This window comes from Cololabis saira, chromosome 3, assembly GCF_033807715.1.
Source record: "Cololabis saira isolate AMF1-May2022 chromosome 3, fColSai1.1, whole genome shotgun sequence".
Taxonomy (NCBI): domain Eukaryota; kingdom Metazoa; phylum Chordata; class Actinopteri; order Beloniformes; family Belonidae; genus Cololabis; species Cololabis saira.
This window is the reverse complement of record NC_084589.1, coordinates 19,222,670-19,248,587: the sequence shown is the minus strand read 5'-3', so window position 1 is coordinate 19,248,587 and position 25,918 is coordinate 19,222,670. Positions and strand designations below refer to the sequence as shown.

The window sequence follows — 25,918 nt, the reverse complement described above, 5'->3', positions numbered from 1 at the left end:
TGTTTGTGACTTTCCTCTTCTGAAACCAAAGACATTACCTGCTTGTATATACAATAAATATGGGTGGAGACTAGATAATCAATATCTCATTTTAGATAACTGAGCACAGCAGTCTATAATAATAGGTCAATAACCCTCTTAAGCACAAAAGTGTTAAGGAAGAACTTTTGCATTTCTTTTCCTTATGATGAAGCCAGGCAAAGAAAAAAGTGGCTGAAAGAAAACCAAAGGCACAGGAAATGGAAAATGCATTTCAAATAGAAGTAAAAACAAAAAAAGAAGAATTACATTTTAAATGTAACAATGTTATTAACTATACTTTATTTGACAGTACAAAACAAAATCATACAATCAGAAACACCACAAGGCACGGTACAGCAGCACAGGCATACAGCTTGGGACACCATTAACCCTTGATTGTGTTACATGTACCATAAGGAAAGAAAAATGAGTCATAACTGACCCGTTTTGAGATAATTTCTGATAAAAACAGAAAGGTCTTGTGAAGAATTTTTCCTGTAATTCTTATGTTATCATCTTAGCCTAGTCTAGTCTTAGTCTAGGCTAAATAAAAGTGTAATGTCTGTTGGTCTTGAAATATAATATCATACATTACAATACAATACAAGTCCCTCTACATTATATTTACTTACATCGAAATAGCATTTAAATTGATTCATTTATTACATTACACAGTATTAAATTAACTTTGATAAAAAGCAGCTTTTTAAAACAGTCTTCAAATACAGAATAGCATTGTGTAAACTATAAAATTTAAGCTTCATGCTCTGTGGAGGAAACATGACAGTCGCGTCTTCCAAATCATACCCTGAAACTGGGAGGGACGACACATACATCTGGTCGCACTAATTATGTGGCAATCCAGTAATTATAAAAAAAAAGAGAATGTCAAGTCTTGTCAAAGTATCATCAATTGTTTCATTGAAAGGTGAATTTCTGTGGTCTTCATCACAGAAAGATTAAATCACCAGTGTGTTTAGCATCCCCAAAGGGCTGAGGCAAGAATTATGACAAGGGCTGCTTTTTCTTAGGAAAAATAGCATTTTCCCATGTCACAGACACAGAGAGTCTTTGTTAGTAATAGCTAGTTTTAGTTAGTAGGTTAGATTGGTCAGCATCTTGGACATGATCAGAAGTTGTGGTATTTAATCATATTAGCCGCAGCATTATTGAAATTGAAGTAAAAAAAAAATGTAATTTGACATTCTGCATGGTGGAAATGGTGTGCAGAAATGTTTTACAGTGTTTCACGTACTGACTGGCTCTGCTGGGGGCAGTTCAATTATGGGACTAGTCAAAGTTAGTTTGCGAGAGATTTTGACTGAACGCTGGTTTGTGAAGCCACATACAGTGTTTTTTCTAAAGTGTTCATGCTTTTGCAAGCACAATCACAACTTGACTCCCCAAATAGTTTTGTGTAACCAACTTTTTGTTGTACTTTTCTGCTGAGTTTGAAACACTAACATACTCTCAAAAGATGCTTCACTTTTCTAATCCGTATTAAAAACTGATATTGGTTAGTAAGGCTAATACTCTGTGGATACTATTGAAATGCAACCCAATCTCAGTGGAAAATACTGCAGTTTCACAATAAAGGCTCAAATGTTTTGGGACTTCTGACACTACAGTTTCTTATGTGGAGGTTTAGAGTGAGCATCAGCTCCCTTTTTAAGCAGATATCTCACGAGGGCAGTTTCAGCCTAATCATGTTTTGGGTCATGTTTAAGTCACTGTTGTAGTTATCATTTTAACTTAAAATAAAACATTGGTGAGAAAAACAGAAATCTGGTGATTTTGTTGTCAGCATTCGTATCAGTTTGTGAGAAAGCTCATATTAATGCTGTCATGGTTTCATCATAACATTGTGTTAATTTATTTTTGCTATAAAAGAAAACAGTCAAACCAAAAGATTATTTTGATGTAAACCAAAACTGGTCCTTTGCAGGAATTTTGACGGTACAATATAATCATAACAGTCTTTGAAAGGAAAAACATAAATAAACTGCCCTGCTAAAGTCTAGGATTCAGTAAAACTCGTGGCATTTGTTTAGATTCAATATTCTTTTTTATTTCTCATACTTTAATACACTATAATAAGAATATAACCATACAAAATAAAGGCTACTTACTGTTTAAACTTTATTAGCAAATAAAAAAATATAAAACTCGAGCATAAAAATGTTTTGTGAAGCCCCTAACATTACAACAAGGTTTTATTTTATTGAATTTTATTGATTATTTTAAGCCACGAAGCATTTGACACAATTTACATTAAACTTCCTGTGTTCTTTCACCTGTGGCATTCGCTGCTCTTTGTTAGGAATGCACAATGTAAGAAAATCGAGGGAGTATTTCTCACACTGATATCTAGCAGGCTAAAAACTAGAATGGTATGCGTTCAGGGACTTTTGCATTTACAGAAGTAGCAGGGTGAACACCACATGAACTGCTGGACCGATTCCCACTCAACAAGTAGTGGAGAAACGGTGGAGAGGGCCAATGCACAGCTTCACACATCCACTGTTAAAATTAAAGAACAACACAGTTATCAAAGTGACCAATTTAAAAAGCTCTATTCCTCTTAACTCTTCAGACCTTTGTTGTGCTTGCATTCATTCACCCTGCATGCATTCTGCCAATCTGTCTTTCTTTCACTCTTTCTGCTTCGCTCTCCGCAGGTCTCAGACCACCAGCCAATGATGCAGCTGCGAAACAGAAATGCAACAGGTGCATGAAACATCGAACTGTGCAACTGGTAAGACGTGTAATGGAAAACAAATTGCAAAAGAACGGAGAGACTTGTAGAGATGCAATATGTGTGACTAAAATGGCACTTACAGTGAACTGTCGAACCTCCCCATTGTCTACCAGATGATGCTCTGTCTCTGGGGTGATAGCATATGCCAGTCTCTGTTAAAAAAAGAGCGGTCAAAGCTGTACCTCAATTACAACACTAATGAAAGCATTTGCATGACTCACATAATCATCAGACTTACGTTGCAAAACGATCCAGGCAGTATGCAGAGTTTGTAGATAGCATAGAGAGGCACCATGGCCATTGAGGACATGGCCAGACACCATCCTAGCATGTTAGCCCATGAAGGAAACAGGTAGGAGCCGTAGTTTGGAGGGTTGAATGTGGCAAAGCTCACCACAACCATGAACTGTGGAGAGAATAAAAATACTATAAATACAAAAAGCTTGAAATGGCATCAAGAAAAGGTGATCTTGGAAGCAAATATCAATCCATTTAAAAAAAAGATTGATGTGGGGTAATTTAGTAACAATACAGAGGTGAATAAGATAACGTTAGCTGTTTTATAGAGATGATTTATGATTTAGTCCAAAAGCAGTATCCATGAAAGGCTGAGATGGGTAAAAGATCTTCATTTTGCCAACAAATGTGCAAAAATCGCAGAAATGCTTAACCCCCCCCTCAAAAAAAAACAAACAAAAAACAAAACAAAACAAAAAAAAAACCAGTACATTCACAAATGGTTTAATATTTTACTATGCAAGCAAGAAGCCTTGTGTTAAATTTGTACAGATGTGTCATCATCCTTGGGTTTGGAGGCATTTGGGATGGTTCAGCACAGTATAGAAATGTCTATTGTGGTCACTAATCTACATCATTTTTGGGAGATATGGCTGCTGTTTGCTACAGACCAAAGAAAAAAGGATTATCCAGACTGTTGAAAGGCCAGGCCCTGTGATAGTATGGGGTTGCACCAGTGCTATTGGTTATTTACTGTTAAGTGATGGCAGCATTAAGGCAGAAAAGTTAAATTACACTTTGATTAGCATTTGCTGCGCTCAAAATGACCTATGTTTCAACAAAGCAATGCAAAACCACTTCACTTTCTATGGATATTGGACTGGCTTGTCTGCAGTCCTGGTTTGTTCCTAATAAAGAATGACTGGATGTTTGCCAGATGAATAAGGAATTAATAATTAATCAAACAATAAGAAGAAGACATTCACTGTCTCATTTCAGCCTCATGCTTACATTTCCATAGTTCACAGCTAGTATGACTCACCAGGAGAAAACAAGGACTGACGAACTTCCAGCAAAGCCTCCAGTACCTGCCTGGGCGCTGGCCAATCATCTCCTTAATGTCATCACTGAAACGATCCACCCCTAAAGCACACAAAAATACTCTGTAGTACCTCAGCAGCACGTGTAAAAACATAGTACAAAGGTCACATGCAAAGGATGTATTGAGTGATCCTCATTTTGCTTCATCTTAATACAAAGTGAAATATACTAATGTATAGCCCTCTTATACATATCCATTCGTATCCTTTTAATATCTGATCACATCTTATGCTGCTTTTACATACATAACACACATACATCATCATATTGTCCTCATTAAGAGGCATATAATACCTTCTTCATTGAAAACAGTCCAGTCATTTTATCAAAACTATAGGGTAAATCTTTGAAACACTGGAAAAAATACTCCAGATTTATTCTGGAAAACCAACGGCAGTTGCATCCTTTTTTTTCTTTTTAATCTGAAAATGATTTTCCTTCTCTCCTCCATCAGGGTGTACCTCTTGCTTTCTTCTACCTTCTGGTGATGGTGCATTTGAGGAGTCTCTCAGAGGATGATATCTGGACTGATGACCAGGTATTCAGCACAGACTAAATGTATTTAGGCTTTGGACAGATGAACAAAAGACCACAGTCGTCAGGGGTGAAGGGTCCCTGTCAGCAGTTATCAAGATGGGGAGGAAAGGCCCACAAGGTGCACTGAGGCCTTTGGCATGATTTATCTGGCTTGCCAAGGTCAGGACCCACCAAAGTAGGGCAATATACTGACCCCTCTGCCTGCGGCCTTGTTTCTTTCTAGTCTTCCATTCACCCCTCCACAGTCAACCTCAGTAGATAGATAAAAAAAAAAATCTCAACAAGGAAGTCGAGTTAAATTGTTCTCACGGACCTTTTTATTGTTACACTTTTTGATTGTTATTGTTTCAAAATAGGCGGCCAGATTCTCACTGTGTTTTGCTTTAGGATGCTGGGAATTTAGAGAAAAGATCACCCAATGATGATACCATGATTTTGCTAACAAAAACGAAGGCAAAAGAAATATGAGTGCCAGATGTCATCCAGGGGGAAATTCACCAGGTCACTTCATCCACAACAACAATCCAGCTCTTCGACAGCTGACTCCTGCCCATGATAAATGGGAATAGCCTTTTCTTCACCTACAATTTTCTTGATTTGCTGCCTCACCACTGTTGAGTGAGCACAGAGGTAACGCTGGCAGAGCTCAAACTTTGATGTATTTGTTAATTTGGCGAGAACCATGCCAGAAATATCCTGACATAAAGGGACAGAGTTTCGGTTCAAGAGTGAAGAGGCCAAAGTGGAAATAGACCTTCTAGGGGTGGCATTTCTATATCTAATAGAACTAGGATGAGTCGAAGCAGAGAAACGCTATACCAACATATTACTCATTAGACGCTAAATGAAATATCAGCTTTGCTGGTCATGAAAAAAGATCAATCAAGTGTTTGTCGTTCCTATTTTCTCCGGTCCATCTTTCTCACCATAGAACCAAGCGATGCCAATGGCTTCAATAAGCACTCCAAAGAGAATCGATGTTCCTGCTGCAAAGTGGTCCAGCAGAGTAAACACATACATCCCTCCCTAAAAGTCAGAAGGAAAAAAAAACAACACAAATGCAAGGTTCATTATGCACAATAAAAGAAAATAAATAAATACTAAATATGAGGCAGGATGCATTTGGAGCAGCTGGAGTTGCTTGAAATTACATTTAACAGTTTCAGAGCTTAAAAGGTTAGTATGTCAAGTAATGATGTCGCTAGTATGAAACTTACATTTGTGACACAGAAGAGGGATATCAGGAATGTGGAAACAACGATGAAGAGGGTGAACAGCTCTCTGTGCTTGTGAAGGCATTTGAATTCATCAATCAGCCCTGTGATCACCGATTCCATCCCTCCCATCTGGAACAAGACCCACGGCAGTTCAAAGTTAAACAGTCAAGCAAAAGAGAAACAGAAAAAAGTGAGTGTCAAATTAGACCCGGCAGATGTTTGTAACTATGACTACTGCTCAAAGGCAACAAATGTCAGATTAAATTTGTCGTTTGGGGCTTTTTGTTTGGTTGAGAAAAAATGATGGAAAAACACTTGGGATATGACAGAACTTTGAATCTAAGCCACTGCGTGCAACAAAAAAAGATAGGCCAAATAACATTTGACTGAATAGAGAAGTGCGAAGGCTGACGTGTGTGGGAAAATACTCACAGCACTGTCAATACCGAGTGTCAGGAGCATGATGAAAAAAATAACTGCCCACACTGATGACCCAGGCAGTGTTGCAATAGCTTCTGGATAAATGACAAACACCAACCCGGCACCTAAAGAGTGCAACATAAAAAAAAAATAAAAAAAATGGATACAACGTAAACTGCCTGGCAAAAGAAATAAGTCACACACTAATATTTTGCTGGACCCTGTTGAGCTCTGATTATGAAATCATTTGCTGTAGTATCATTTCAATGAAATGACAAAATGTCACATGTACTAGAGTCCAGAGCTGCTAGAGTAACTGTTAGTTTTTAGCTAACTTCATGTATTGGTGATAGGAGATTAAAATTGCTGCATAGTCTTTTCCAAGACTATGGATAGTCTTTTCCAAGACTATTCAGACCCAAATATTCTCAGTGGGGTTCATGCCTGGACTGCTTGATGAACAATCCATGTGTGAAAATGATGTCACATACTCTGTGAACCAAGTGTTCACAGTTTGAGCCTGAAGAATCCTGACATTGTCTTTGTGTAATATAGTATGCATGGGTCATCAGGGAATAAAGAACCCATGAATGGAAAAACCTGGACATACAATATATTCTGGTATTCGGTTACTCTTTTCACTGAGCGTATGGAAATGCTCTAAGGTTCACAGGTGAGCATTGCATTGAGTTTTAATTTTAAAGAGACACCGCAGAACCTTTTAATTTTTAGATCTGAGGGTCCCCCATGCCGGCTTGGAGGTGTTTACCTGTTTATGTCACTGTCTGAGATTTACCCTTGTTTGGTCTCTTGCTCGGTCACTCATTTTCCCCAGGCATTACGTATGACATAATTACATAAATAAGTTACTTTTTTTTTGGCTGATAGTAGTGAAATGAGTGAAATGTCGATTGCCCTATGTAATCAAATAATAATTCAAATCAAATTGAAAGATACATTTTAACGTGAAAATACTCTTTGGATTTGATTAGATTTGAGCAATGATTTAAATGATTTCTGATCATGATAATTCAAGATTGTTTTATTCCAACCACCTTTCTTTCTCCAAGATTATGGTTCATCACTATCCCTCAAGGTTTTAATACTGCATTGGACAATTATTAAACACATTTATATTTTCAGCAATCTCCTTGGATTTCTTTACTTGATGCAGACCAGTAATTTGACCCTTCTGAAATATCTTTTTCTCAAACACAGGGTCATTCTATCTCAGGAAGTGTAACATTGACAGATGAAAAGAAGCTAAAATAGTTGATTAAGATCAGGGGAAAAAATGAAATAAAAATAACAACCAACAACAAGCATACCATCTCTGGCGACTTTATCTAGAGCCACATTGTGCTTGTGGGACATGTATCCAAGGAAGGAGAAGACCACAAAGCCAGAGAAGAAACTGGTTAAGGAGTTGATGGAGCTGGTTATGATGGCATCTCTGGAACAATGAAATCAGAAAGAAAACAGTCGTCTGTGACAAGAATAAAATATATAACAGTTCATTAGATCACTTATATCTAAATAACTGATCATATCCTTAAGTGACTCTGCCTGTCAGGGTTTGATCAAGGCCCTTTTCCTTTGCCTGTTACCTGTTACAGTTTTTAAGTATATGATATTATGTAGCAGAGGGGCTAGTTTCCACTCTCTTATGAGATCACATTTATAAAAAATAAATAGAAAGTGCAAATAAAGTGTTCTACACAGAAGTGAGCCTCTTGTCATGTAGTTTTCTACGAAAGTTCACCTCGTCGAGGAATCCTCAACATGGATCGTGTCATGTGTCAGTAAACGGAAACAAGAAAGCAGAGCAGGAGATAAAAGGCCCCTGCCAGGATGCTGATCATTTTCAAAGAGGGCCACAGTTGTGATTGGTATTACGGATGTCTGTTGCGCTGCATGGTGTCAAAGACATAGGGGGCTCCAAGGAGCTTCAAAGGTTATTGTAATTCACCTCCGGCGTGTTTGCACTGTGAGCAACTTATCCACATCTTTCTGCCTCCGTGAATCCCCACATGCCTCTCACGCTGTGTGTATCTACCTGTAACAGTTGTTGGTGAATTTGTTGTAGCTGGAAAAGGCAATTAGCACACCAAACCCCACTCCCAGTGAGAAACAGATCTGTGTTGCTGCTTCAATCCAGACCTAGGGGAGCAACAGAACAAGCACACTTGTGTGAAGCGGCAAACAAAAGGCACAGGAGACGAAAAAAACCATTATTAGAGATAATTGCAGGAAACTCATTCAACAGTAGATGAAAGACGCTTGTGAATACGAGGAGTAATTTTGCAAATTACTGCTCCGCGCATCTATCTAATCTAATTCTCCAATTGCTCCCATGCATCTCTCCATGTCTCTGTCTTGCTTTCTCCATCATTCTCCATAACTGAATCTTTTGGTGCAGTGTGTTAGCTTATTGAGCTCTTAAACACCTCTGATGAAACTAAATAAGATATTATTATGTGTGATGACAAGTGGCACCTCAAGGAGACCATTTTTAACATTTCTTTTTCCTCTTTCTTGTTTTAATGCTTTGTGTTAATTTCTCTTTTGCACTGAAAATAAATCTAGCATTGAATTCATTCTCCAAATTGGGCTATATAATAGAAGAAAAAAAATCAAAGGCTCTCAGATGTTAAACATCAATACAACAGTGCAAATTAAGGTGAATAATGCTCCCATTATGTTTTTTTTCATACGACACAAGATAAAAATGGCTAATTTGTCAGAAGAGACTGGAAATCACAGTCATAGCATCTCATGCTAAAAGTGAGTGTATTGCACGTGTCTGTACGTGTGTGTTTTGCAGACCACAGCAAATTGATTTTCTTTTTCCCTTCCACGTACATTCTTAACATCATTTCAAATTTTGTAATGTCATGATAGTTGCCCTCTCTATTTTTCCAGTTCCCCAATTCTCTCTTTTTTTTGGTCATAATATGTTGTGTTTTAAAGATTTTTGCAAAGCCAATAACCACACTTTGACCATTCGCCCTATTACACAAGAAATTCTCAGAAGAATACTTAAAAGGGAAAAGTTATCATTGCAGCAGCTTTGGCAAATACTTAAGGCAAAGTCTACCTATGCACCTGTCACTGTTATCCTTATCAAAAAAGGTATAGAGCAAATGCATGTGCTTGTTTTCTAACGTTACCTAGTATATAATGTTCAAAATAAATCTTTAACACAGTCCCTACTTTGTCAGTTTTCGGGTTTTCAGACAGAAACTCAAAATGTCAAAGCATTCCTTTAAAGTGGCTCTCAGCCCCTCCCCCCCTTCTTCATCAGGGCCCCCACTGAATCACCTCACTTGCATTCCCTCTTTCCTCTGCTGGCACTCACCTTGGCATCGCAGAGTCTCATGAAGTCCACAGAGAGGTATGCTTTAATGCCATCAATGGCTCCAGGCAGAGTGACTCCACGGAGCAGCAGCACAGTCAAGACGGCATAGGGCATGGTGGCCGTGATCCACACAACCTGAGAGAGCACCACGACATGTGCACACAATGATATGCACGTTCAGGATATCCACAGTTACAGGGAGGAAAAAGTAAAGTGACACACACATTTAGACATACAAGTAAAAGAAGGAAAGATGACAGAAGCAGGGGTGCTGCATCCTCTATATGAAGGATGTTTTAGTGGAATTATCACAGATTTTACAGGTTTTAAAATGAGCAAAATTAGCCACTGTATGTTATGTGTGCTACCTTGCCAGAGGTCTTGACTCCCTTCCAGAGACTGAAGTAGAGCAGAACAATCACCACAGCCAAACAGGCAGTCAACTGCCAGCGTGGACGGCCCAGGTTGGCTATACCATTACTGTCCTGAATATGAAGGACCCCGCGTCTAGCAAAAAGAGTGCTCAGTTAAGTAACATCCCGAGACACCACTGAGAATTGGCCTATATCTAATGTGTTGAAGTTAGCACTGTGAACAAGTAATAACTTACTGGATAGATGCCTGAAGGGCAAAGAACAGGTCAGAAACATTCACTAGAGTGCAAATTCCAGTCGTCTAAACCTTAAAAGCTTTTGATTTAATATTTTTGCCACAGTCTTGCATGAATTGGGTTTGTCGCCAAATTCTGTAACATTGTAAGGCAGGTGTCCAACCTACTGCTCAGGTGAAAAGACATCCGTTTTGAAGGAGGTTCATGCTACTGTATATTGGCAGAAAATAAATAAGAAGATGAAGCCAGATGTTGATCATCTCTAAAAGGGACAATTAAAGGAGCATGAGGCTCCTTTTAAGAAATGAGACTCATTAGCGCCACCTTCGCCACGACGGCCGTCGGGGGTACTGCAGCCAACAGTGAAGCCGGCACAGGAGAACAGGGAGAACGTGCATGCAGCGTCATGTGACGTCACATCCGCAGGACAGCGCGGGAAATTCGGCCCCACAATTGCAGCACATTTTGCAGCACAGCCTGTTCAAGGCAACGGAGAGATACGCTAGAGGGCTCATTATTTTTGGTTTGAAACGCTTCATCTGACATTATTACTAGAAAACTTAAAACGTATACAAATTTTTTTCATAAATCCTGCCTCATGCTCCTTTAAGAGATTTAATCATATTAAATTTCATTAGTGTGACCGGCTTCTGATTATACCATAGCTAATCAGTTTTATGGCGCAAACTACCCACTAAAGACAATCACTGTACTACTTAGCTGGTACATTTATGCTACTACACTCTGCACTGTATGCAGCTTTGAAAACAGCCAAAGCCATGTATGCACCAATGCTCAGAGTTAGTTGTTTGACCACATGGGCAGATGGTAGTGAAAGATTTCAGATATCATCCTAGATGCAAAGGGATAGCAGTTATTTTGCTATCATTCTGTGCTACAGTAAAAGGAGAGGGACCTGTCTGCAGACTGTGTAGAGAACTCCATTCAGCACTGACCTTAAACCATACTTGAATGCATCTAATGGAGCTGCATGATATACATCAGCTGAAACACTGTTTAATTACCGAACATTGTTGATGCCTTGATTCATATAATCTTTGAGGGAGCCGAACAGATAAGACTAAAAGTGGACACCGGTACTCAGCTGCAGCGGTCACATCATTCGCAGGTGGCTCGGTGTAAATAGCACATAGCCACTTCAGCTATCAAGGACAAAAATGCTTCAACTGTCACAACAAAACAACCTTTCAGTGACTGGAACAGGAGACACCTGTTCAGCTTCTCAGTGTGACACGCAACATCAGCCAAATGCAGATAAAGTCCAGGTTCAATCTTAGGAATCTGATTATTGATAATTATACATTCTATGACTGTGTTTCATAAAATTTGGACCAGACCTGCATGGCTTGTGTGGATTATTTCCACTCACAGCTGCATAACTACGTCTACAACTCGTTTACACCAAGAAATCACATAAGACTCCAACAAGTTAATTTAGAAGTGTAGACCAGCTGAACTTACTCAAAGTACTCCTGAGCAGGCGTGGCTTTGTAAATGTCACCGACTGAGCTGTTGTCAGCCCAGTCTGAGCAGTTTGGACTGTTCCAGGAGTTGTTGCAGTGCACCCAAGGTAACTCGCTGGTGAACGAGGAGAAGAGGTAGAACAGCGCCCAGGAAATGATGACATTATAGTAAAACCCAACGTACAGGGAAATGAGGATCACTGTAAAGCCTACACCTGTTGGAAGAAAACAAATTATTAATATTAACAGTACAAAGAGACAATATTACAAAAAAAGGAAAGCTAAAATAAAAGTCAGAAGACAGCTGGCCTATGTTGCTGATCTGGTGTAAGATTTAATGTTTTTTCTCTCTTTACTTTCAGTTTTTGTATAATCTTGTTTACTGACAAAACAAGAGCATGTTAGACCCTTTTATGTTTCATACTTTTTATGTTTTTGAGATTCATTTTAGAAAGGATCATAAGAAGTGTAGGTCTATGGTGCCCGCACCTGTCCAAGTATGTGTTTGTAACAGCTGATAAAAAGGGCTCTAAATATTCAAGCCTTTGTAAATACACTCACAAGTGCTAATAAGCACCATATGTTTATCATACGATATCAAGATGCATTTACATGTTCACAGAAACCTCACACTTCTAATTACATCTAATGGTCCTGCCCGAGAGGAAAAATGCTTGCTAGTATAAAGTCTCATAATTTATGGGTCAAAGGATGACAGAACTGTGAGGGATTGTCTAAAGGTCAGAGAACTGGTGAAAAATAATTTGCTTCATTTAAAGTTTCCATAAACTTACATAAACTACATCCACACAGTAGTGCGGGGCCTATAAAAAAAGACAAAGTTTCAGGAAATATGGAAAGACTTTTGGAATTTGGAATATTATGGAAACATTTCTTTTACGTACGTAATTAGGGCTCGAGCACTGACAGTGCGAAGGCCGTATTGTATCTGTAGAAATTTTTCCGATGAAAGGAGGGCCTTTTTTCCCCTCTAAACATTCCCCAAAAGTCACCACATTTTGCATGCAAGTCAGGCCTGGCGAAAAATTTGATATTTAATGGTTTGCATTAATGGGCGTGGCCTAATGGCTCAACAGCGCCCCCTAGAAAACTTTGTGCCTCAAGCCCCACAATACGGTTTGAAAATTGCTACACACCTGTATCATGGCACAATTTAAAGAAAAGTCTCTTGGCGCCATGGCTGAAACCGAACAGGAAGTCGGCCATTTTGAATTAATCGTGTAATTTTGGCGCAATTTATGCCATTTCTTCGGCCATTAATGCGGCCCGAACCGTACGGCCCGAACCCGAACCATTACTTTTCTCAGTCAAAAGCATTACCGCGGCGACGATAGATGTCAAAAAGCGCGCCCCCCCTTCATCTGATTGGTCCATATTTGATAGTTCCTACTTTTTTGTTGGTTTGATATAAAGAGTTGTGGGTGGTGTCATCCGCTAAATGTCCAGGCCTGAAGAATCTACATGCAAGTCATACAAGCGCTTCCACTGCAGCACGCCTGAACGTGCACAAGGGTGCGAGGGCCCGTTCATCGCTGCTTGCAGCTTTAATTAGGGCCCGAGCACTTACAGTGCAAAGGCCCTATTGTATCTGTAGGATTTTTTTTTTTTTTTTTTTTTATCATGGCACAACTTAAAGAAAAGTCTCTTGTCGCCATGGCTGAAACCGAACAGGAAGTCTGCTATTTTGAATTAATTGCGTAATTTTGGAGCAATTTATGCCATTCCTTCGGCAATTAATACGGCCCGAACCGTAACGTGTCCCCAAGTGTGTTATACATCAAAATATGCGTCTCCATCCTGTGACTACGCGCATTACTTTTCTCTTTCAAAAGTGTTACCGTGGCGACGCTAGATGCCAAAACGCGCGCCTCCACTTCATCTGATTGGTCCATATTTGATAGTTCCCCAAAAGTCACCAACTTTTGCATGCAAGCCAGGCCTGGCGATAAATTTTATATTTGATGGTTTGCATGAATGGGGGTGGCCTAACGGCTCAACAGCACCCCCTAGAATACTTTTCTCTGCCATAAATTTTGAATGGTTGAACATAAAGAGTCGTGGGTGGTGTCATGGGACTCGGTATTGAGTCCTTGAGCTTCATTGGACTGAATTAGCCCCGCCCCTTCTTCTGATTGGTTGTCCCGATTTTCTGCTTTAACTTGTGACTGATTTGACATAGGAAGTCGTGGGTGGTGTCATGTCTGATATGCTTATGGGGGACGGGGGCCATGAGTGTGAGGGTCCGTTCATCGCTGCTTGCAGCTTTAATTATTACTGTTACTATAAATTCTTTTGAATGTCCTGAAATGACTAAAGTCCTGACCTCGATTCGACTGTAATTCAGTGACTGTCTAAATCATGGATCATGATTAAAAACAGGGCTGGGCAGTACCTGCTGTAATACACTTGATAAAATGGCTGTGTCATCAACAGACTTGTGCAGACCTTGATGACAAGCTGATGACGACCATTAATTAGAATCAGTTGTGTTTAAGCAAGGAAACATTTGTGGCCTAAGAAGACCAGACCTCAGCCCTGATCTGGACAGCCACCTCTTTAGGCCTCCTGGTAACATACTGTATGCAGCATTCTGAAGTTCATTTTACAAAAAAATGCTCAAAGCTATTTCTCAGAATGCAGTTATGTTGTCTTTAATATTTTATTATCAAAAAACATTGACTCATTGAAAAAAAAATCATCAGCCCCATATGCAGGTTCAAACTCAAGAAAACACAATCTTTAAAACATTTTAAAGATTGCAGTTTCACAGAAACAAAGCTGAACTTTTAAACATTGCCTCGTTATGCCTTAATTATCTGCATATCTGCCCTTTATAAAAATCAGAAACAATGTCCACTGTTCTGAGGCTGACTTTAATAGCTAACCTTTGCTAAGAAGCCTCACCACGACCGCGCTTTATTGATATCTTTGTAATGTGGATGTGACATTTGTCCAGGGTGTGATGTCTCTTACTAGCACCACATGTGGCCATGCTATCTCTCCAGCTCTGATTCTCCATCCTTTTTCTTCAAATGCATTGATCCTGAGAGGAAACCAGCTTGTTGATCAGAATAATTACTGTCAATACGGACATGTGTATGTGTATTTGAATAATTACTGTTATCCCCCTGTTGAGAGGCAGAGAGAGAGAGTGAAGCGTGTGATTAGAACGTCAACGTGCTCTGTGTGGTTCCTGACGGACGGCACATGTTCGCACACAGAAGATACACATTCTGAGACACACACACACACACACACACATTCAGAAAGACATGGTGCAAGACACAAATACACTATGGGCAACCTTCAGGACCAAAAGGACACGGGTTCACACGGGACATTGCTGTAAGTTCCTACTGCAAAGCAACAAATGGTTTACTGCCGGTAATGGTATTTGAGGCTGTATCTGTAAGGTTTGAATTCAAAGTGAAGTGTGGATTTGAGTATTTATTTTATTTGATTATCAAGAAAATTGGCAAAAAGCTAAGCAGGACATAAGGCAGAGGAAGACATTGGTGAAAATGTGTTTGCGAAAGCTTGATAAGTGTATGGGGGCATATAATTTGCACTGAACAAAATGTATCCTTATTTTTTTAACCTAGGACTGAGCTCACAAATGTGAATTAGTGTTTGTTTGGATGTGTTGAAAAGTAGTCAAGAGTGTCAGCGATGGATACCTGTTCGGACAATCAGGACAAGAGTCTAAAAGCCCAATTTTCATTTGCTTTCCATCTGAGTGCCAACAGAACCTGATGTTCTGGGACGGGATAAATAATGCCTGTCACGACTCAGTGGTGAGATATGCAGACAAAGGAGACTGGCATGTGGACGGGCAGGCATGTGGGCAGACGTGGGGACAGAAAGGCAGCCAGATATCAAGGAGGAGTATGTTGTCAGACAGGCAGATGGACATACAAGAGAAAACAAATCAGAACTGAATTCAACCACTACAGCGTATAGATTTGGGGGAATGGGGGAGATTTAGAGGTTAAAATTGAAACTGACTTTTAGGAGCAAGGAACATCTGGACGGGTTGAGCTGACCTTGGATAAGTTGCATTGTCTTAATGTAGTTTTACCATTAGTCTGTAAGAGCTATTGGGAGAACACTGTTATATGCTTTATTTGGTGAAGATTTTTCATCTTTGGCATTTAATAACTTGCACTTTAAAGTAATGCTTGCACACCTAGGCTCAATGTGCATGTCGGTTTATCAAACTGATCAACCTGTCAGCCTTCAGGCTCCTCTAAAGATCAATTTTCAAAAGACACAGAGCTCTTATTTGTTATATATAAACAGTCTCAACATATCCAAGAGAAAAATTGAATGTAAGATGATTAAAAATCAACAAAATGTGCGCTAATGCATAATTTATGTTTTTCCGTCTGATAGGACTTCTATGTTCTGCAATTTGAATTTTCAGTGCATCACTTCTCTTTCTGCCTTCACTTGAAAACAAAAAAAAACAGCAGCATAACTGCTATAGGCTTGGGATTGAGTTTGTCTTTACTTTTACTTTTTTATTTTACTGATTTACTTTAAAAGTGTTTTTCTTTTTTTATGATCGTGGTTCAATCCTATAATTCTGGATGTATCATGTTTTATACATGCATTTCTGAGACCTCTGCACCACCCCCATAAAAAATAAAATACTTTTATACAATGAAAGTAAATAAATAAAATTACCCAATGAATATGATAACAAAAATTATTGAACTATTAAGAACAAAATTCGGGGTGTTACTCATTTCTAATACATTATAAACACTTTGGAGGCTTTCAGTATATCTGATGCCAGGGTTTAAAGAAATAACTTCTTTTGGCTACACTGACGGCCCAAATCCAATCTCTTAACTTTTTAAGTTTGTGTGGAGTGAGATTTTTAAATTTTTTTATTTTCATATGGAGGAATGTCTCCCTCCCAGTGTCCCATCCACCCAGCTTCTTCAGAAAGGACAAATTTGACTCTATCAAATACACAGTTTTATTTATTCTATAAAGCAGGAAAACAATGTAGTGGCTACTGTCTCTTCACAATATGCATGCCATATTAAATAATTTGGCTTAGTGATGTATAATAATAATAAAAACTAAACGGGCCCCTGGAACAGCAACGTAGGTCACCTCTGCTACACATTCAGGGAACGCTTGCAGCTGACACTCAGACTCAGACCCCGGCAACAACAACAAAAAAATCCTGATTGGCTGAGAAATCCTATTTTCTGATTGGCTGATAGGTTGGTAACTCCAGACAGCTGCTCTGAGCTGAGAGTTCAGGCAGCAACGTAGTCTACCTTTGACTCGCTTGTAAGATGGGCTGTTGGAAATACTGTGCGGTGAAGTGAATTTCTCAGCGTGAGAAGTACCATGGTGTGAACATGGTGTAAACAAACCAGTATGGGGTGTGCTGCTTTGAAAGCTTTGCAGATATTTATGAGGAGACACGCAGCAAATTTTCTAGACGTTATGCACCAGTACCAGAGATGGAGTAATTCTGTGTATTACATTATGTCAGGCAGCCGTCTCCGCCATGATGTCAGTATATTGAGCTACTACCTTATACAGTAGCTAACAGACAGTTAATATTAGCCAATGAAGGAATCCTCTGTCACTTGCATCAGACATCGTCCTCGTTATTGTCACGTTGCAAATGACAGAAGACTATTTAAAAGCCTATGTGACTGACCAGACTCGTCAGATTGAGGTGGATCTGTGCCAGTCTGAACGTTTGAAGACACCTCCAGGTGTGGTTGGACTTTCTATTAGTGTTCAGACTAAAAAAAAAAAAGTACAATCTGGATATCCTGAATCAGATTTAGGCCAGCAGAGTGAACATAGCCTGAGTTGGTTTAATTGGTACATAATTGTCCATACCGGTTTCCTTATTTGTACTGTACTGTGTCTTTATTTGGTTACTATTGTGTTTTAGTAATGCTTTTTGTTGTCAATCTGTGCTACATGTGCAGTTTTTTCTAGTTTTTCCCTCAGGTTTTTGGTTTTGAATAGCTTGGATTTCCTACAAACCATTCATGCTTTTTGCTCATTAAAAAGACATTTCTCAGGACTCCTGCCTCTTTGCTCATCTGTATTTGGATCCTTCCTACACTGCAACCTACAACAATATACTACTCATCTTCTACATTTGCCAGAGGCTGTTGTCCTGTGTATGAGGCAGAAATGAAATCTGGAACGGGAGTTTGGAGGCTTGGAATGAAACTATTCACTCCACATGCTGGAGAAATTCTGAAGAAATACGTTGGCATTTCCTACCTTTAAATATGGGGCATATCTTCCAGACGCCTGCTGCCCCCTCTCTGTTGTATTGTCCCAGAGCCAATTCCATGTAGAAAAGAGGCATCCCTGCTATCACCATGAAAAATAGATATGGCACCAGGAACGCACCTGCATGCACACACGCACAACAATGATAGTTTTAAATGCTGCACGTGTACACATGCATATATGAATATTTATTACACATGAGATATTTTACGTAGAATAAAGCATGGTTACAGTTCATATCGAGCATAATGATGAAAATAGAATAGATTTTGTTAAAAAGAAATGTGTATAACTTATTGGTTTTTACCTCAAAAGCAAATTCTTACATTAAATCCTTGTTAGCATTTAAGTAACATTACTTAAAATCACCATTTGTAAATAAAGTCAGTATTTCTACGATCCAATACAATAAATCATGTGTTGTTAAAATGTATATTTCAATATATAAAGTGTTTGTATCTAATATATAAGTGTTTGTGCTGGTATTTGGAGCAGCCATTGTACAGTGAGTAAACCATATGTCTTATGTTGGGATTTTTTTAAAATGTTGAGAAATAAGAGAAGGACTTATTAAATAAAAAAGGATTCTTATCTGGGACAGCTGTCTTAAATCAAATGTGGCAATATTTTCCCACATGCCAGTTGGATTTGTGTACTTTCTGAGGGTCAGCTTTGACCATGACTGCAGTGTTATTTCACGTATAGCCACAGTATCATTTCCAGCTCTTACACATAATGAGAGCTCTATGCTAAACAGCCATAATTAGTGATACTGATTGTTAGAGCTAATCTATGCGGAGCAGCTGTGGTGGTTTTTCCCCTATTTTGATCTCTGTAAAGGGTTGAGGAAAAAAAAAAAAGAAACACAAAAACCACCAGCCTTCATACACAACGATGGGACACACATGTTGCATACATGTGTAAATATTGTTCACATGTACATGAACAATAGTCCATCCTGTATAAATGTTGCATGTGAATACATTCCACCTTCATCTTTTCCTTTTCTTTCATTTGTTTTGTCTCTAAAGCAATCAGAGTATTTATCTAGCCATTTCCTCTTTTAATATTGTGCATTAGAGGCAACCTTTAGACCCGTACTAAAACAAACCTAACCCTGAATCCCCCACGGCTCTTTTCAGCCATCTCACCTCCTCCGTTCTTGTAGCAAAGGTAAGGGAATCTCCACACATTTGCCAGGTCCACTGCAAATCCAATGACAGACAGGAGAAAGTCGATTTTCTTCCCCCAGGTCTCCCTCTCTTCCTCCCCACTGGGGTGAGTCTGAGCCGGAGCTGGAGCCACCAAGGTGGTGGAGGTAAACTGAACCCCATTCTGCTCCTTCACAAGGACCAGCTCCACCTGAAGGAGCAAGTTGAAAACTGATAACATACAATATCAGAAAAACACAAACAAAAAAATGTCTCATTTCTAATTCATTAGGAATAAAAAGTAATACTTGGATTATGTAAACATATATTTTTGTCATGAAACATCTACAGTACATTCATTTCAGATTCAGATATTTGGTTTAAGGTCGGAGAACCGGGTGAACCATTATGTGTCCCTTTCAGTCATATTTTTGGATCTGATGGTACTTCTCACCTTTGATTTATGTACCCTAGTTTTCTTGTTATGCCCTCTATATCATGTTCAAAGAAATGAATAATGATAATATTAAATACACTGTACTTGCATTTTTTGTTTTGCATAGATTCAGGCAGAAACACTATCAATAAACGGTTTTCCTGATTAATTCACTAAATGTTTCCCACATATCTACTGACCTCTTTGGGACCCATGGTATTGGATGAGGGCGCTACAGCTGAGGACATCACTCTATCTGGGACTCCCTCTGTCAGCTTTAGAGAGGAGAGAAGTGCCAAAGGAGGAAAGGAGCGTAGCTGAAGCTGCCAAATCTAATGTAGACTGACAGAAAACGTAGGAAGAGAAATAATTATTGCCTTTATGACAAGTGAGGTTGCTGTTAAGAACATACAAAAGCATATACAATAGCATATACTAAATATGTTTAAGACATCTTTTATGGAAAAATTCAGTCTTTGTAGAAGTTTACACTAAATTTAACACCCGTAAAGGAGCCTATCAGTAATCACATGACACAAACACAGCATGTGTGGGTTCATGGATTCATTTTTTCAGTTTCAGCCTTAACATAAAATATATGAACAGAGAAAGCAGAGTAGAGAAAAGCAAAGAAGAATGACGTGATCCATCCGTGTAATGGCAACGAAGGCGGGTGCAAAGTAATCACTGCGTACACGATTCCTTTCACACTTGTTGGTCGCCATTGCACAGATTGCCAGATTTTGACTAGTATTTCTACAACTTCTATAAAACTATAAACTATACTATAGACTATAGACTATAAAAATGAAACCTAAAAGTTTTATCTTATTTTTTTTTATCAAATATGGTTTATAAAAAAAAAACCCACACAATTTCATGCCATTTGATTATACCTTTTTCCTCAAATTGCTTAGAAGTTTATAAATAACAGTTTATTATTCTGTACATTACTCTTAAAGAGAACATCACTGGCTACATTAAAATCAATATTATCACAAAAAAAATTTATTCTGTCAGAAAGAACATTAATTTAGTAAATAAAACACTCACCTTTGATAAGAAATTAGCTGGGATGATTCAATTCCGGTATAGAAAAATGATGCTGAACATGTTTCAACAACAAAACAACAAATCCTTACAAAATAAATTTGACTCAAGTGGGCATTAAAATATGAATATTTCAAAATTAGGAAAGAAAAAGACAAATACTAAGAGACAGAGTCAGAGTAACACCACAGATGCAGAGATGAGATTAAGGACAGAAAAATGAAAGATGATGGAACTGCTAATCTGTGAACAGTCGGGTCCTCCCACCCTCCTGGGGTCCAGGGACACACGCAGAGACAAGAGTACTGGGATTTTGTCTGGGGATCTGTGTGTGGGACCTTTCTTGAAATACGAGAGACAACCAACAACACTCCCCCATTACCATCAATCTCCTCCCTCCCTACCTCCTTTTCTCTCTCTCTCTCTTTCCTCAGGCTTCTTCTCTTCGATTCCTCTCTCTCTCAGCCATCGCAGTATTTTCTCACCTGATTCAAGCATCTACTTGGTTCTGTATACATCTGCCAGTTAAATGTCAGATGTAAACCAGCTTAAAGCTTGATTGCAAGAAAAACATCTGCGGTTGTATTATCACCAAAATTAGGAATTCATTTTTAAAATATTAAAACCTTGGAGCTGGACCTTGTTATATTTTCATACGCATAGAAATACTGTTGCTTTAGTCACTTAGCTGCAGTACAGAAAGACACCACAATCAAATACATGTATGAATAAATGGAGGAGTCACCACATTTCTCAAAAAAAGAATATGGATGATCATTTAAACTTTGATAACATAACCAGATATGAGGTGCCTAAGATATTTGCACAGTGTCAAGTGTTGCACAGGGGGGGGGGGGGGGGGGGGGGGGGGGAATGCTGATTTTCACCCTGGACAGGTCACGGTCCGTCTCAAGTCCAAAATGTAAGGGCTGAAGTCTGTTGATGACAAATGATCAAACCAGCTCAACTCTCCTTTACTTGTACAACACTTTAAAAACTCAACTGGAAGGACTTTACAGGGTTGAAACAAAACCTAAATTGATTAATAAAATGACCAACAGACTGATATACCAACTTTCATAAATGACAAGAAGAGAAATAAGTCCAAATGAATAAAAACATACACAAATAATAACTAACCGATTACATTAGGCAATGGATATAAAAATGAGAGCTGGACATGGAATTTTTTCAATTGTTTTGAGAGATGGTGTCAGCATGTGGTACTCAAAACAGCTGCTGAGGGAAAGCGTGGAGAACTGCGAGTGGGCAACCTGAAAAACTAAAAGATCTATCTCACATTCTGGTCCTAAACTGGTCCGTACACATGGATGCAAATCAGATTGTATATTCTGATATGAGTGGACAGCATTGTTTCTATTCTGCTATGTATCACATGGGTGGTTCAATATTGTGTTAGATGTGATTAAATATGTTCTCAGGCTCTCCTGCTTTCATGAACTATAATAATAATACTAATAATAATAATAATAATAATAATAATAATAATAATAATAATAATAATAATAATAATAATAATAATAATAAATATAAATAAAAATAGGTACAGATAAAGTAATAATAACATTCTATTTTTATATAAAAGAAGAAAAAAAACTGCCTATCAGGTGAATTTTGATTACAAGCACCTCCCCCCAGCCCCCCCAATCAAAAAAAATAAATATCCAGAACGGTCAGAAGAGAAGTAAAACTTTGTGTTTATAGTCTGACCCAGGTTGGGAAAATAAGTTCTCAGGAGCCTAAGTTCTTTTAAATAAAGCATGCAGTTGTCAGCGTCAAAGTCACTCCAGGCTCCTTTCCAAGAAACCAGTTAGTCTTTTCTCTCCCTCATCACTTGTTCCAGCCCAAAATGGACCTCAGTGACCTAACCGTGCACTGTGTCAAACCAAAAAATCTCATTACCTATGATGTCCAACAGTCTTAACACAATCATTCACGACAGCCAGACCTCTCCCACTTGAAACCCAACCCAAACAAAATCAGGACATCAAATAACACAATCACCCCACCCCACCCATGCCCCATACACATTAGTTATTACGAGTGCGAGAAAGACAGATTCTTGTATGCAGGCCAATTGAAGTGATCAATTGGCCACTAATCGCCAAATCTGCTGCCTCCACGATGTTTGCACGTTTAAACTACAATCATCAATCAAGCCCCAGGCCTCATGTCACAAAGTGTAGGGTCGATGTAAGCCGAGATGGAATTATGAGGTTTTGGACGGAGCTTCGACAAGCAACAATCACACATAATCGAGTGTCTTGTTTTCATAAATGAAACAGCTGAGACCCACGAGGAGATGGCCAAAGGAGGGGAGGGGAAGAACAGGAGCTGAAGATGGATGAGGTTGAGGATGAAGGCAGAAAAGAGACGGGTGAAGACAGGCAGAGGCTAAAGTATAGCACCCAACCTCACAATAACATTACCATTCAGGGTTCTTTTCTGCATTGCACAGACCTGGACCAAAGTGGGGAACAAATTAAATAAAAATAAAAATCTGTTCTAGTGTGTTGTCTGCTCCCTGAAGGAAAGAAATGCATAGAAGAGGTGAGAAAAACTTTTTCTTTCTTTTTTAATTCAGTCATGACAGAATAATTAAAGTGAGCGCTAACTAATGTGACCTGCAAATTATAAGAGAAAAAAAAAAAATTCTGAAGCTTAACTGCTTAAGTGATACTTTTTGTTTCAAGGGTTGTCCAGTTGTATCATTTATTTCTGCTTTCAATCTTCTCACTCACACACCACACTCACAATGGACATTTTTATTTGCAAGATCATAGGTTGCAGGATTTTTGTCTCATAGAAGCAAAAGAACAACTTGAACTACAATGATGATATAATGCAACACTTTCTCCACACCAGTGGCCTTCAACTGGTCTGGTCTGGTTTGGGGCCCTCCATCATCCCCTTAAGGACAAGCTGCGACCCAAATCAAGCGAAACTTTCAACTTCTCAATTTTATTTCATGAAAAGATGGTTCAGTTTGAACCAAAGATTGTAGAGAATTAAAAGGGTTTCATGCACAAACATTAAATAAAATTGTAACCAACAATAAGTTGGTCCAAAAAGACTTACAAATATATATAGAGTAGCCACTCACTAAATATATAAGAGTGTTAGTGTCGTATGCTAACACTTGCTAATTAGTAATGAACATGGCCGACAGCCATCTGGTCATAAATGAGTGGACTAGATTTGTATAAACGACGCTAAAGGAAATGCTATAGCATTACTACAGATATATTAAACAGATATTACAGACAGCATGTGTCTAATATGAACAGTTTCTTAAAAAACAAAACAAAAAAACAACTAATACCAATAATGGAGCAGCAGAAGAAATAACTTCTTGTCAAGTAGTTATTTCTTGGTATGTGTTCATCTTTTGGGGAGCAAGTCTGAAATTATGTCAATGCCACACCATCCAACCACTGTTAAAACATTTCATGCTGGGCCAACGTGGTGGACCTACTGAGTATAGTTAGTTGTGACTTCCAGGGTAAACTGAGTCAGGTGGTTAAACTGGCACAATCCAGCACCAATCACTGCGCACGGACTGACTAGACGCTGTTGTTCGTGTCAGCTGCGCTGCCTGAGCCCCAAAACCAGTCGTCTTACTTCCGCATGAGGCTCATATACTAAGATTTGCTGCAGTTTCTCGGCTGGCCACTAAAGGCTGGCTGCAAGACCGAGTCAATCTGCACCCGGACTCCTTTGTTAAAATGTCCAACTTTAGAGCAGAAATAGACATCTTTACAGCCTGACTTGAAAAATCATTTTGTTGTCAATCGATTGATTTCACACCCATGACAACACTGATGGGGGTTGAACTCCACGCCGTAAGAGTTTATATAATTTATCATCATCGTTATCATTTATATCATTTATTTTTAACATGATTGATTGACAGTCGGCTCAGCCGATCGCCAGCCTCTTCCCAGTACTCGAGTTGTAAAAAAAAATCAGGGGGGATGGTGGATTTTATCATATGGGGACAGATAATTTGTTTTCACAATTTGATAATTGTGCTGATTACAAATAATATAATATATTACAAATAATAGCACTGACCAAAACACCTGCAGAAATACTGCAGGAATGACATAGCAGCAGTTAAATTCAGCCTTCTGTAAGCTTTAAATATCCACTGGGCTTACATCAAATACATCAAAACACAATTAAAAAATAGTTTTCTAAACTTATCAATATGACTCTGTCCTTCACAGGATGAGTAAAATGGATCACTGCAAAAACTCAAAATAAGAATATTTGTCCTATTTCTAGTTAAAATGTTTCATTTTAGTAAAAAAAATCTTATTACACTTAAAACAAGACTCATCACTGGAAAAAACAATTTTCACCTGTTTCAAGTAAATTTTCACTTGAAATAAGTAGAAAAATCTGCCAGTGGAACAAGATTTTTTTGCTTGTAATGAGAAGATAAATCTTGTCCCACTGGCAGATTTTTCTACTTATTTCAAGTGAAATTTTACTTGAAACAGGTGAAAATGGTCGAATAAGTTATTTTTCTGGTGATGACTCTAAATGTTGAAATAGCAGTAAAACCTCATTCATTGATGAAATGACATAACGGGATGGAAAGAGGGGGTAGCGGTTTTACAGGGGGGATGATTTGGATCGTTTTTATTTCAGGGGGGATGCCATCCCCCCTCATCCCCCCTCAACTCCAGTACTGCCTCTTCCTAATCGACATGCTACCACGCTTAGCAAAGCAACCGCCCTTTTTTAAGAACCCATTGTTGGCTAAACATGACGGTCGTTTTTGAATTCTCCGTCGAGTCAACATGTTAAACTAGATATTCCGCCTTAAATGTCTGACAGCAGCTCAGCAGATATTTCGGGGGTGTTTGGTTGAAGGTGCTGGGAGCAAAGCTTATTTTGATTAACATACGGTGGGTGTGTTTCCCTCGGCTTCTGAAGCAACATGACTGCACCCCTCAAAAAGAAAAACAGGCTTTTAGAAACCAGTGGGTCACGTGATGCTTCGTCCGTTGTTGTATAGTCTATGCTAACCCTAAACATAATCCGCTGCAGTGTCCCTTCCACTTAAAGCTCTTGTTTCTGATCCAATCGAGCCCCAGAGCATCAGCCAGAGTGGACAGGTGTAGACAGTTGGAACGCCTTCTCTTGGATCTTATGAAACATGTAAAATAATTATTGACCATTATTGACCAAGTGTTGGTAATTGGT

The 25,918-nt window shown here is 38.8% G+C and overlaps 1 protein-coding gene across 1 annotated transcript; it reads right to left on the bottom strand.

The window, feature by feature from the left end:
- Positions 1-380: 380 nt before the first annotated feature.
- Positions 381-19,960, bottom strand: slc6a3 (solute carrier family 6 member 3). Its single transcript, XM_061718277.1, has 15 exons — positions 19,834-19,960; positions 19,198-19,408; positions 18,035-18,166; positions 11,742-11,958; positions 10,018-10,156; positions 9,650-9,784; positions 8,348-8,451; positions 7,620-7,744; positions 6,304-6,416; positions 5,872-6,000; positions 5,581-5,680; positions 4,059-4,159; positions 3,018-3,185; positions 2,860-2,931; positions 381-2,726 (listed from the first exon to the last, which is right to left on the bottom strand). The coding sequence occupies exons 1-15, from the start codon at positions 19,879-19,881 to the stop codon at positions 2,703-2,705; spliced, it is 1,818 nt and encodes a 605-aa protein (XP_061574261.1). The 5' UTR covers positions 19,882-19,960; the 3' UTR covers positions 381-2,702.
- Positions 19,961-25,918: the final 5,958 nt, after the last annotated feature.